Source organism: Syngnathus leptorhynchus, chromosome 7 (assembly GCF_054491065.1).
Source record: "Syngnathus leptorhynchus isolate UIUO chromosome 7, UIUO_Slep, whole genome shotgun sequence".
Lineage (NCBI taxonomy): Eukaryota > Metazoa > Chordata > Actinopteri > Syngnathiformes > Syngnathidae > Syngnathus > Syngnathus leptorhynchus.
Genome location: NC_141201.1, coordinates 15,135,319 through 15,147,361, shown reverse-complemented (window position 1 = coordinate 15,147,361; position 12,043 = coordinate 15,135,319). Strand labels below are relative to the sequence as shown.

Sequence of the window (12,043 nt, the reverse complement as noted above, 5' to 3'; positions counted from 1 at the left end):
ATTACGAAAATAAATGCACCACTAAATAGATGTATTATTAATTAAATGTTTCATGTATTAATTAAATAATGGATTCAGTGAATGGTGTGTTTCTTTGTTTAATTTTTGCACTTACAGTCAAGTTAAGTCAAGTCAAGTTTATTTGTATAGCCCTAAATCACAAGCAGTCTCAAAGGGCTTCACATAGACAAACAATGGACAATTATTCTCAAAGCATCCCCTGATCTTGAGCTCCCAAAAGGGCAAGGAAAAACTAAAAAAAAAACCCTACCAGGGGAAAAATGAGAAACCTTGAGAAGGGACCACAGATGGAAGGATCCCCCTTTCAGGATCACCAGGCTGCAATGGATGCAAAGAGGGCACATAAAATACATAAAATGGAAATCAAAAAGTGGATGTCCAGGCCAAAGCGAAGAGGTGTCGGAGGAGCCCTCGATCGTAGTGGCAGTGTCTTCGAGGTGGGTAATTCGTTGCAGTTCCCTCATCCTGAATTTGGTCCACGAGAATCTAGATAGCCGCTGTCAGCTTGGGTGTCACCTAACCACCTCCCCAGCCAATGTAATGTACAGTCCTCCATCAAATTTACTTCACCATTTAAAGTAATTGATAAAGGAAACTAAAATTCAATATATTAGTTGTAAGGTGTATAATACACCTAATAATACTTGGTAATAATGCTTTTCTAGAATTTCTGACAGAAAGAGGTGCGAGAAATGTAAATTAATTTCAGCTTGGACTATCTATAGTTATACTGTAGATAGAATGTTCTGTTTTCAGTTGTATTTAAAAATGTACCGTTGTCAGAGTGCATGTAGTACACATGAATAATTATTATATCATAACTCCACGACTAATTTACTGGAGTAAAATGAGATCAAGACCATTCACGTAAGTGACTCAACAGCGACTCTTATTGGTTGTTGTAATAGTGTATCAACGTAGACTTTCACTTTTTGTGTCGAGTGGGCAGAATGGACACATTCTTAGGCTACCGTACATTACTTTCAAAACGTTACAATTTCAATTTGCACATTTGTCACAATTTCTTCTTCAAATGTTATATAACGCTTTATAATACCTAGGTATTCTTTGAAACTACTCGTACTTAAAAAAAAAAAGCATTTGCCATAATTTTGAATCCAAATAAGACAATATTCTAGCAAATCAACTGTCTCGACAGTAATTTTTTTTTTTTATTGAGGATAAGAGCTGCATAAAATGGATGGGTCAAGATTATATCCTGTACATTCATGTCATACGCGGCGAATAAAGGTAAACAACAGTGACGACTAATGACGCAATTTCCTGTTGCGCATGCGGGAAGTCGACATAAATGCTGTGACAAATGTGGGAGGGTCCAAACCTCGGCGTAAGTAGATCTTTGTTCGTCACAGTCAAATTACTTATCTAATTGTAGCTCTCTGTGCATAGCGTATTGTTTTAGAGCTAACTTTAGGTTGTTGGCATTAATCACTGGAACATGCATATATTTAATGTCCATTAGGTAAAGCGCTTTCTTAAACATCTGCAAAGAACCGCTGGGCCCGAACATTGTAGACAACAGGAAGGATCTCGTCCAGCTAGCTAAAAAGCGCAACTTCAGGTTCGGATTCAATAAAGTATTTACATACAGTGTTTGACCTACCCGTTGAAATTATTCAAATGAAATCCGAAACGCACAAAAAATTACCATTACCATACCAAAAATACCTATATTGTCTTATATTTTTCTGCGACTGTATTTTTTGTTGAATTACCTTCAAATTATGCTGTAATTTTGAGCGCAAAAACTATCCGCTACCGATAATCGTAGAATTGTTCAGATGAAAATACAATGTGGCTGTGGAAGCTACCATAATCGCTTTAGAACACATTTCACACGTTTCATACACGCACACGCACGTACTCTTGCATTGGTTCTCATTCTAATTTAAGCGATGTATTCCCTGCCATTTTTTTCCCAGTCAAGTACCCTAACTCGCGTAGTATAATTAAATATTGTCATTTGTCATTTTCACATGTCCTGAGTGTTAGTCACCTAAATGTTGAACAGAGACTGTGATGTAACAAAGTCAAATTCCTTGCTTGGCACGCTCAAACATGGCGAATAAATTCTTCTTGAATAAGAATAAGAATAAGTATTATTGCATGGGGGGGGGGGGGCAGTGCTCATCAGTGTCTGATTTATTAAAGTTGGGAACTTCATTTGTATTGGTCTCTGGAACTCTTTGGAGATAAACGAGTGCATATGAAAAAATAATAAACTTAATTGTAAATAAATGTTTATGGACATCACAATAATAGTCTAAATAAAGTGCTTGCCTTAAGGATCATAGAATACAACTATTCTCATATTAATTAAAAAAAACATCCATCCATCTATTATCTGAACCGCTTATTACGAGGGTCTTGGATGCAATATAGCCTATCCCAGTTCAATTTGGGCACTAGGCAGGGGACACCCTGAACAGCAGAAGATGCAAAAAATAAAAATCTTAAACAAATACATTTTATAATTAAAAAGACTGACAACATTACTGAGTGTCAACACTGAATATTGCATCGTTGCACTGAACTGAATGTTAGTGCCGTGTGGCAGGGAGGCAACAGATTGTATTTTAAAATCTCACATACCCCCATTTGAGAACCACTGTCTTAACACATGCACTGCCAGCTTGTTTCTTGAAGTTGTATTAGAAGTCAGCTCTGGCATTTGTGTCAAACTCATGAATGCGCTCTCCACAGTGTGGCTGTGGGAGCAAGTGAAGGCGGTTTCCTTGTCCAGGACTGTCGCCAGAAATGAAGAGGTGAGTGAGACCAAAAACAGCAACAATAAAAAAAAACAGACTGTTATGTGTGTTTAATTCAGTTAAAGGCAAGTATATGCGTTCTTTTCCAGCCAACAAAAAAGCCCTGATAAAGATGGGAGTACTACTGTTAACGAAGAAGGTGAGGCGGACACATTTTGAAGTATAAACACCTAAATTTGAAGGATTATGGATTTGTCTAATAGCTGGCTAATTCTTGTCATATCTTGGAATGTGTCAATTGCCCATTCAGTCATTCATCTTCCAAACCGGGGGTTGTGGACGGGCTGTAACCGATCCAATCAATCGTTGGGCGGTTGCCAGTCACTCGCAGGGCATCAATTGTCCATATTGTTTTTAAACTCATTTGCTAACAGCACAGTTAAAATGGATATATGACGTCTATAGTCATCAGTGGCAGTGAATGAGTTCATTAGACCCCACCACATTATAAGATTATTTAGGTATGGGGCATTGTGTATGTAAATAATGTTCTGATTTTCATTTGCAAAACTTGTGTATAATAACAGTTGCGCTTGTGGTTATGTGCTCCCACAGGCTCAGTGGCCACTGCAGAAGATCCAGCCGCTATTGCAGCCATTCAGTCTGCCTCCACATTCACAGATCAACCCATCAAATACTTATTCAAGACAGAAGGAGGTGTTGGACAAGTAAGAAAGAGTCTTGACTTAAACTTTCTTGGCAACCGTCAGAATCTATGTTTATTGTAATATCTTGCGGTCTTGTTTTATGTTTTATATGTAAAGGTTAAGGTTCGCACAATTTGGTTTGCACATCTGCCTCACAGTTCTCTGGTTCAAGGTTTGAATCACAGCTCCGGCCTTCCCGAGTAGAATTTAAATGTCTTGCCTGTGTTTTATTTTTTATTGGTTCGTTCAGCTTTCTCCCACATTAAAAAAATTGTGTTCAGTAAATTTGTTTAAATTGCCTCTTGGTGTGAATTGAAGTGTACTCGGTTAGGCATAATGCAACCCTGCCATGACTTGATTGGATCAATTTTTGTACTAAATGTGGTAGTGAGATTTTTGGTAATTTTGGTCTTGAGAAGAACATTTTGAAAACCTTGTGCTATAGTTGGCATATTCTGGTATTGCTGTAAGCGCATACTGTACCTTTGCTGCTGCTGACGTCGCAATGATTAAGTGGCACGTAACGAAAATCCCTCAAAATGTCTCACAAAGCCTGGACTTGTCATGTTAAGCCTTTTTAAGTCTGTAGAATTCTGCTTCTAATTTTTTTTTTGTTTTTTTTTAAAGTCAACTTCCTTACGCGCAACGATAAATACACGGGGCTTTGGGTAGATATATTCAACAATCTCACGGGACCTGAAATGGACCGGCCACATAGACTCTGTCCGGAAGAAGGCCCAGCAGAGGCTGTACTTCCTGAGACTGCTCAAGAAGTTCAACCTGCCGCGGGAGCTGCTGAAGACCTTCTACACTGCCATCATCCAGTCTGTCCTCTGCACCTCCATCACTGTCTGGTTTGGATCAGCCTCCAAACAAGGCAAGCACAGACTGCAACAGACAATCAGGACTGCAGAAAAGATCATTGGAATCAACCTCCCATCTATCCAAGACTTGTACCTGTCCAGGACCAGGAAACGTGCAAGCAACATCTCTACAGACCCTTCCCCCAGGCTCTTGCTCTGATGAACTCACACCACTCTTAGAGTCTCAGAGTCATTTCTGTGCTATAACATCCTGCTCTCCACTCCTTTTTGGATTGTCTACACTGTTTGCACTATGTGTCTTCTCTGCATCCATTGCAGCCTGGTCACCCTGGAAGTAGGACCCTCCCATCTGTGGTCTCTTCTCAAGGTTTCTTACTTCCCCTAGTCGGAGATTTGAGATATTCCTTGCCCTCGTGGGAGTTTAAGATCAGGGGATGGCTGAGAATATTGTCATTTGTCATTTTCACATTTCCTGAGTGTTGTTAGTCACCTAAATGTTGAACAGAGACTACTGTGATGTAACGAAGTCAAATTCCTTGTTTGGCACGCTCAAACATGGCGAATAAATTCTTCTTGAATCTTGAATATAGTGACTGACTGCCACCATGGTTTTGTCGTCTTTTCACTGATGTGTTTGTGAACTAGACATATCTTTATTGCAAATTGTACTTACCAGTCTAATAGAAACATGTTTAAATGGAATCTCTTTGTTTGTGCTTTGGAATCAAACAATTTCCTTGCAAACGTAATCAAAAGTGATGAATACTGAATATTGGAATCAAGTTACAAAATTTTGTAGGTGTCTTCTGAGGAAGCATTCCCTACTGTATTGAGACACGTGTAAATTAAAAAAAAAAAATATTCGCAGTGTTTGCACTGTCAACAAGGGGATTCTCTGTACAGTTTGCATGCGTTTTCACTTTACAGTTCTTCATTGTCATACTTCAGACTGGTCTTGGTGTAGCTTTGACCCACTTACTGATAACTAAATATCAGAGCTGCATTGTTTATGCGCCTCTTGTTTCTGTGTGTTGTTTGTTTAGGGCTAATGTCACACTTAATCAATAATGTTTTTTTTTCTAGGTGACCTACAGAGTGATCCAGGTGTCAGACGGCCAGTTAGAGGGTCAAACAGATGGAGGTGCAGCAGTGAGTCTAGTCACCAGTTTCCCTTCAACCACACAGGCAGTCACACAGGTGAGCAAGCTCCATCCTATTCTTTGAAAAACATGTTTGACTAATAGTCAAGTCAAATTTATTTGTATAGCCCTAAATCACAAGCAGTCTCAAAGGGCTTCACATAGACAAACAATTGACAATTATTCTCAAAGCATCCCCTGATCTTGAGCTCCCAAAAGGGCAAGGAAAAACAAACAAAAAACCCTACCAGGGGAAAAATGAGAAATCTTGAGAAGGGACCACAGATGGAAGGATCCCCCTTTCAGGATCACCAAGCTGCAATGGATGCAAAGAGGGCACATAAAATACATAATATGGAAATCAAAAAGTGGATGTCCAGGCCAAAGCGAAGAGGTGTCGGAGGAGCACTCGGTCGTACTGGCAGTGTCTTCGAGGAGGGTAATCCGCTGCAGTTCTTGTCCGTGAGAGCAGCCTTGCAGCAGCATTTTGTACCAACTGTAGACTTTTGATGCTGGAATTGGGAAGACCATTAGAGTAGTCCAGGCGCGACATGATAAACGCATGTATAATAATTTTCGCATCACCGGTCGAGGGGATTGGGCGAATCTTAGCAATATTACGAAGATGAAAAAACGCAATTCTGCTTATATTCTTAATGTGCTTTTGAAAGGAGAGCATTTGGTCAAATAACTATCATATTACAACAATATTACCAAACCATCTGTGTCACTCCAAATCTTTAAATCCATCGATCAAATTCCTCGTTCTTTGTCAACAACTCCGCGCGTGCGCCCTGACGTCAGCCTCGTTGTTATTCAACAGATCTAGTATATAACTAACTATATTGTAGCGTTAAAGAAGTCGACTTCCAGGCGTGCGGCGGCGTGGACTTCCATCCCTGGAGGTGGCATTTCCAGCCATGAAGGTGGAAGAGAGCTCCATAGAATAGGACCAGGCGTGCGTAAAAGCCATGTCCGAGTCCCATCCACCGTCCCCGGACAGCCACCCGGCCGAGCGCTGGCCCCCGACTTCCATCCACGGAGGTGAAAGAGAGCTCCCGTTGAGTAGGACCGGGTGTGCGTAAAAGCCATAACTGTTTTTCAAACCTTCTGTGTCACTCCAAATCATTAAATCCTTCAAACTCTTCATCCTCCGTGTCACTTACAAACAAAGCCGCTAATGATGCTGGGGCCCTTCGTCATCTTCGTCATCCCGTGATCAAATCTTTGTCCTTTATGTAAACAACCGCAGCGCCACTGACGTCACTTGAAATTCAAATTACAGCAATCCCTTGGTACATTGCGGTTCGTTTATCGCGGTCCCCCCCCCCCCCTTTTTTTTTGAATTTTGAAAAATTCTGAAAAAATTCACATATAAGTCGCTCCTCAGTATAAGTCCAAAGATTACGGTACTTCATATTTTTCCTTTTTTAAATTATTACTTTTTGAAACCACAATGTTTGACTTTGGTGGCTCCACTTTCTTTTTACAGATTAATTATAAGCAAAGCATGTTACATCAAACCACTGAGTACAGTCACTTTGTTTGTTCTGGAATTCAGTTCAATGCAGGTGATTTGACAGTTAGTGGGACAATTTCTTTGTGTTGTAATCAGTATTTCTTGGACACCAGGCTGTGTTCTCCCAGTCTGAAGGCCTTGAGGGAGATAGCACCACTGAGACACAGTACACGTATTACCCTGCCACCATTGCTGACGCCACAGCAGGGACCATGGTGACAACAGTGCAAGCATCTGAGACTCTTCTCAGCCAGACGACACCTACAGGTAACAAAATGCTGTGTGCTATCTGTACGCCAAAAACAAAAAAAGAGAAGCCATAAATTAACAGTTTCCATGTGTTACAAAATATAAAAGATTTGCAAAATGTAAAAATCAACCTGGTCAGTTGGTCTTTGATTCTTATGATTTTACATAAGAACAATTTTACATTGTTACAGGGCAGGTCTATGTGATGATGTCACCCCAGGAGGTTTTGACAGGATCCAGTCAAAGGACAATCGCACCTCGCACTCAACCATACATAGCGTACTTACATTATTGTTTAGCACAATTTAAGTATAATTACCCATTATCTTACCATATAGCATGTTTTCTAGAAAACAAGAAGCTCCACGGGGTTCCAGGGATGAAAAACGCCGTGCACAGCACAACGAAGGTTATTAGAGGTTTTAACTGACAATTCATTCAAAAGAAGAAATCAGAGAAAACACGCTTGCATCTCTCACCACAGTTGAGCGCAGACGTCGGGACAAAATCAATAACTGGATTGTGCAGCTGTCGAAGACGATACCAGACTGCAACATTGATTATACCAAGACGGGACAGGTGAACTGGGCTTTGTTACATTCAGATATGTAAGTTTAGGTATCATGATTTCATGTTAACTCATCATTCTTCCCATTTTGTTTAGAGTAAAGGGGGAATTTTGTCCAAAGCCTGTGATTACATCAAGGAACTCCGACAGAGCAATCTGAAGTTGGGGGAAGATCTCAGCGCACTTGATCGACTTAGGATTGACAATCAGCTTCTCCGACAAGAGGTTTGTTGTTGGTGTGAGAGCAAGACAGTCGAACAATTTAAAATCTAAACATTTTCTGGAAAAATAGGACTCAAAACTTGAAGGCATCATGTGATGAAAAGGCACGTCAGCATTGCGAGTGTGATGTGAGTCTGCTATGTAACACAGCTCGTGTTGAAAAATGGCACCACGTCAAAATCTCCATCCATCCATCCATCCATCCATCCATCCATCCATCCATCCATCCATCCATCCATCCATCCATCTTCCTCCGCTTATCCGGGGTCTTATGCTTGAACATGGTGTTCATTATAGAAAATCCGTGTCGAGCACAGAAGTCCAATAATAGAACGGGGGGGCCGTTCCTCCCAATCACGCCCTTCCATGTCTCACTGTCATTGCCCACGTGAGCATTGAAGTCACCCAGTAGAACGATGGAGTCCCCAGAAGGAGCGCTCTCCAGCACTTCCTCCAGGGACTCTAAGAAGGGTGGGTACTCTTAGCTGCCGTTCGGTGCATAGACACAAACAACAGTCAGGACCCATCCCCCCACCCGAAGGCGAAGGGAGGCTACCCGCTCGGTCACCGGGGTGAACCCCAATGTGCAGGCGCCCAGCCGGGGGGCAATAAGTATGCCAACACCTGCTCGACGCCTGTCACCGTGGGCAACTCCAGAGTGGAAGAGAGTCCAGCCCCTCTCGAGAGGACTTGTACCAGAGCCCAAACTATGTGTGGAGGCAAGTCCGACTAGGTCTAGTCGGAACCTTTCTGCCTCACACACCAGCTCGGGCTCCTTTCCAGCCAGAGAGGTGACATTCCATGTCCCTAGAGCCAGCCTCTGCAGCCGGGGATCGGACCGCCAAGGTCCCCGCCTTTGGCTGCCGCCCAGCTCACTATGCACCCGACCCCTTTGGCCCCTCCTATAGGTGGTGAGCCCATTGGAAGGGGGACCCACGTTTTCTTTTCGGGCTATGCCCGACCGGACCCCATGAGCGAAGGCCCGGCCACCAGGCGCTCGCCTTCGAGCCCCACCTCCAGGCCTGGCTCCAGAGAGGGGCCCCGGTGACCCGCGTCCGGGCGAGGGAAAACGACATCCATATATTTTATTCATCATAAGGGGTCTTCTGAGCCGTGCTTTGTCTTGCCCCTCACCTAGGACCCTTCTGCCATGGGTGACCCTACCAGGGGCATGAAGCCCCAGACAAACCCCTCCACCACGATAAGGTGACGACTCACGGAGGGGACGTCAAAATCTCGAGTGTTTTAATTTACCAATGGAGATAGTTTGTTAATTTACAATGCTCATAAAACTTGGGTTTATTCAGCTTTGTGTTAATGCTTACAGAATAAGAAACGAAAGAGAGCAGAAGTGTCAATAGGTTTGAGACTGGCAAGCATCTGCCAGTCGACTTCCAGGCTATTGTGAGCAGATTCACATCTGGGTTCAAAGATAATTGTGATGGATGTTTATGAAAAACATAAAATGAATGATGACCATGTAAGAAACAACAAAAAGCAGTATGGAAATTACTGCAACATCATTAATTGTTCACATTACACTACGACGATTGACGAACAAACAATGCGTCAAAATGGGGACAGTTTAAAATACTTGTGTACAGTAATCCCTCGTTTATCGTGGATGATTGGTTCCAAGACCACCTGCGATAGGTGAAAATCCACGATGAAAAGAAAATATATTGTTACAATATCCATAAAAGACTTATATGAACCTTGATTGTATTTTAAGACTGTATTGTACTTTAAGATGCTTTTATTCCAAGACCACCCGCGATAGGTGAAAATCCTCGATGTGGAGAAAATATATTGTTCCAATATCCATTAAACGCTTTTATGAACCTTTATTGTATTTTAAGACTGTATTGTACTTTTAAATGCTTTTTTATTTTGAACACTTTTGTTAACATTTCAAAATCAAAGATTTTCTGAGCAAGCTTTTCCCATCCAATAAAAGGGTCACTCCAGAGAAAAGGGTGAACGTAGCTTCATGAACAAGCTGTCACTACCAAAATTCACATGCATCTTATGCCCACTTTAACCTCTGAAAACATCAAAGGAATTTGTGTCGTGAATAATCAGGAAGAAAAAGGAAAGGAAATTAGTAACAACGTAAAATAAGAGTATCATGTTGGCCTCTTAGGGCCAGTGTGATGCATGAAATCTTAAGAATAGAAAAATAAAGTTACCATTTATCCATCCATCCATCCATCCATCAGGGTGTCCCCCGCCTGCTGCCCGATGACGGCTGGGATAGGCTTCAGCACGCCCGCGACCCCCGTGGGGACACAGCGGTTCAGAAAATGGATGGATAGGAAATTTTTTTATAGCCATCAACTCAGTCATTTTAGTTTTGACTGATTTACAAAGAATTCTCCATTACTATTAATCCAAACATTTTACTTCTGTTCAATTCATATAAAGTGAAAAATACGCCAAGTGGAGGCAGGTCTGCTATTGACATCTCTTTTTTTCTCAGGTAGAAGACTGGAAATCCAAGAATCAGATCCTGAGGAATGTGCTACGTCAGCATGGCGTGGGATCATCCAGTGCGGACCCGCAGTAAAAAGCCTTTGAGGAGCAGCTTTTGAAGACAACTCGCACACAGGCCAAAACAGTACTTGAAATGCTTTGACTGAGACATGTGAGGCTTGTCAAGTGTGCATGATACATAAGGAAATAATTGAATATTGTCCTAAATATTCAACCCGCTGTCCGAAAATGACACATTTAATGTTTTTAAGTTTTTAAAAGTACTTATTTTATGCCAAACGCATTGCATTTAAAAGCGATGAAGTGGTCATTCAATACTTTCCTCGTATAGCTATTAGCTCAAGTCACTGTAGAACGCTCCAGGTTCTGACCAGTTTAAGGCTTTTTCACACTGCACTTAGCAACACGATGTCGAAAAACATATTTATTGTGACTGAATGTCGCATCGCACAAGGTGGGTGCCTGCTGATGTAACCCCAATGCCATTCTGAAATTGAAAAATCAAAGCCTGGCAGAGTGATTTCCATGTGGTAACAGCAGTAGATCAGCAGGAAAAGCCTCGCTGTTTCTTTCTAGTACGGTACACAAGCACTTACAAACACGGAGAAGCGTGCAGTAGTTCTTGCGTACTACACCATTGTGAAGAAGAAACCAAGTGCAGCGTGAAAAGGCCTCAATGTGACGTTTACATTATGTTCCCGTGGCGAAACTGATGGTTTTATATGGCAATATGGAAGGTTGCAATTTCTTTGATACGCCACATGGCAGGGAAGTTGAATTTCAATCAGCCTTGTTCACAAATATTCTCCAAAGTTTTCCATGCTGTCCTATGTTTCAGGCAAATCCAGCTGCACTTGATGCTGAGAACATAGTGTAAATGTAGTACAACTTCTTATTGCTCCTGTTTTTTTAATTTATGTGGTTTACAGTTTCCAACTATTGTACATGTGTATTTTATCCATAGTTTATATTCCCTTTTGCTTTGTATTAATATTTGTATTAATCTTTTCCCATGCAATTTTATTTCGCCTCACCTTGGATTTTAAGTACATTGTAACAATGTAACAGAAAACATATATCTGAGGGCAGTTAAATCTTGATCATGTAGGTGGGCAACAAATAATGTGTACTGTTATGTTACTTTAACTTGTGCATTAAAGTTGCTTTCTAAATCAATTCCGCATCCAGTACGATATTTAGAATTTTTCTTAATTAGATGTGGTGGCGGAAGGTAAAGACATTTACTCGTTGACTTGTATTAGAGGCGTGAGATAGGGTGAGATATTGTTAAAGATCTTTGTGCCCTGTTTGGAATCTTAGTTTCATTAAAGTTATAATTTCCAACCCAAAGAAGTGGAATTGTTGAAGCAGGGCTGCATAAAATGCCTCAGATCAAACAAATAAATGACTTGGGGATGCTTTAGTCACTCCCTCAAACATTTTACAATGATTAACTATGTAACTTATATTTGCAAAAAAGTATTATAAGATAGGAAAGATCCTGGCTGGCAACTAAGTTCAGTACTGACCAAATCCCCTTTTCCAACCAAGCCTTGTCAATGGTTTGTATTT

The 12,043-nt window shown here is 41.3% G+C and overlaps 1 protein-coding gene across 3 annotated transcripts; it reads left to right on the top strand.

Annotated features, from left to right (window-relative positions):
- Positions 1–1,314: 1,314 nt before the first annotated feature.
- Positions 1,315–11,742, top strand: usf1 (upstream transcription factor 1). 3 transcript variants are annotated; one of them, XM_085916929.1, is made up of 12 exons: positions 1,316–1,369; positions 1,505–1,603; positions 2,746–2,807; positions 2,900–2,949; positions 3,366–3,478; positions 5,365–5,478; positions 7,053–7,206; positions 7,380–7,467; positions 7,527–7,597; positions 7,673–7,767; positions 7,853–7,981; positions 10,458–11,742. In XM_085916929.1, exons 3-12 carry the CDS (start codon positions 2,800–2,802, stop codon positions 10,542–10,544), a joined length of 909 nt encoding a protein of 302 aa, XP_085773055.1. In that variant the 5' UTR covers positions 1,316–1,369; positions 1,505–1,603; positions 2,746–2,799; the 3' UTR covers positions 10,545–11,742. The 3 variants fall into 3 exon arrangements, with proteins under 3 accessions (XP_085773057.1, XP_085773055.1, XP_085773058.1); XM_085916931.1 differs by lacking the exon at positions 1,505–1,603 and having other exon boundaries at positions 1,315–1,369; XM_085916932.1 differs by lacking the exon at positions 1,316–1,369 and having other exon boundaries at positions 1,376–1,603; positions 7,539–7,597.
- Positions 11,743–12,043: the final 301 nt, after the last annotated feature.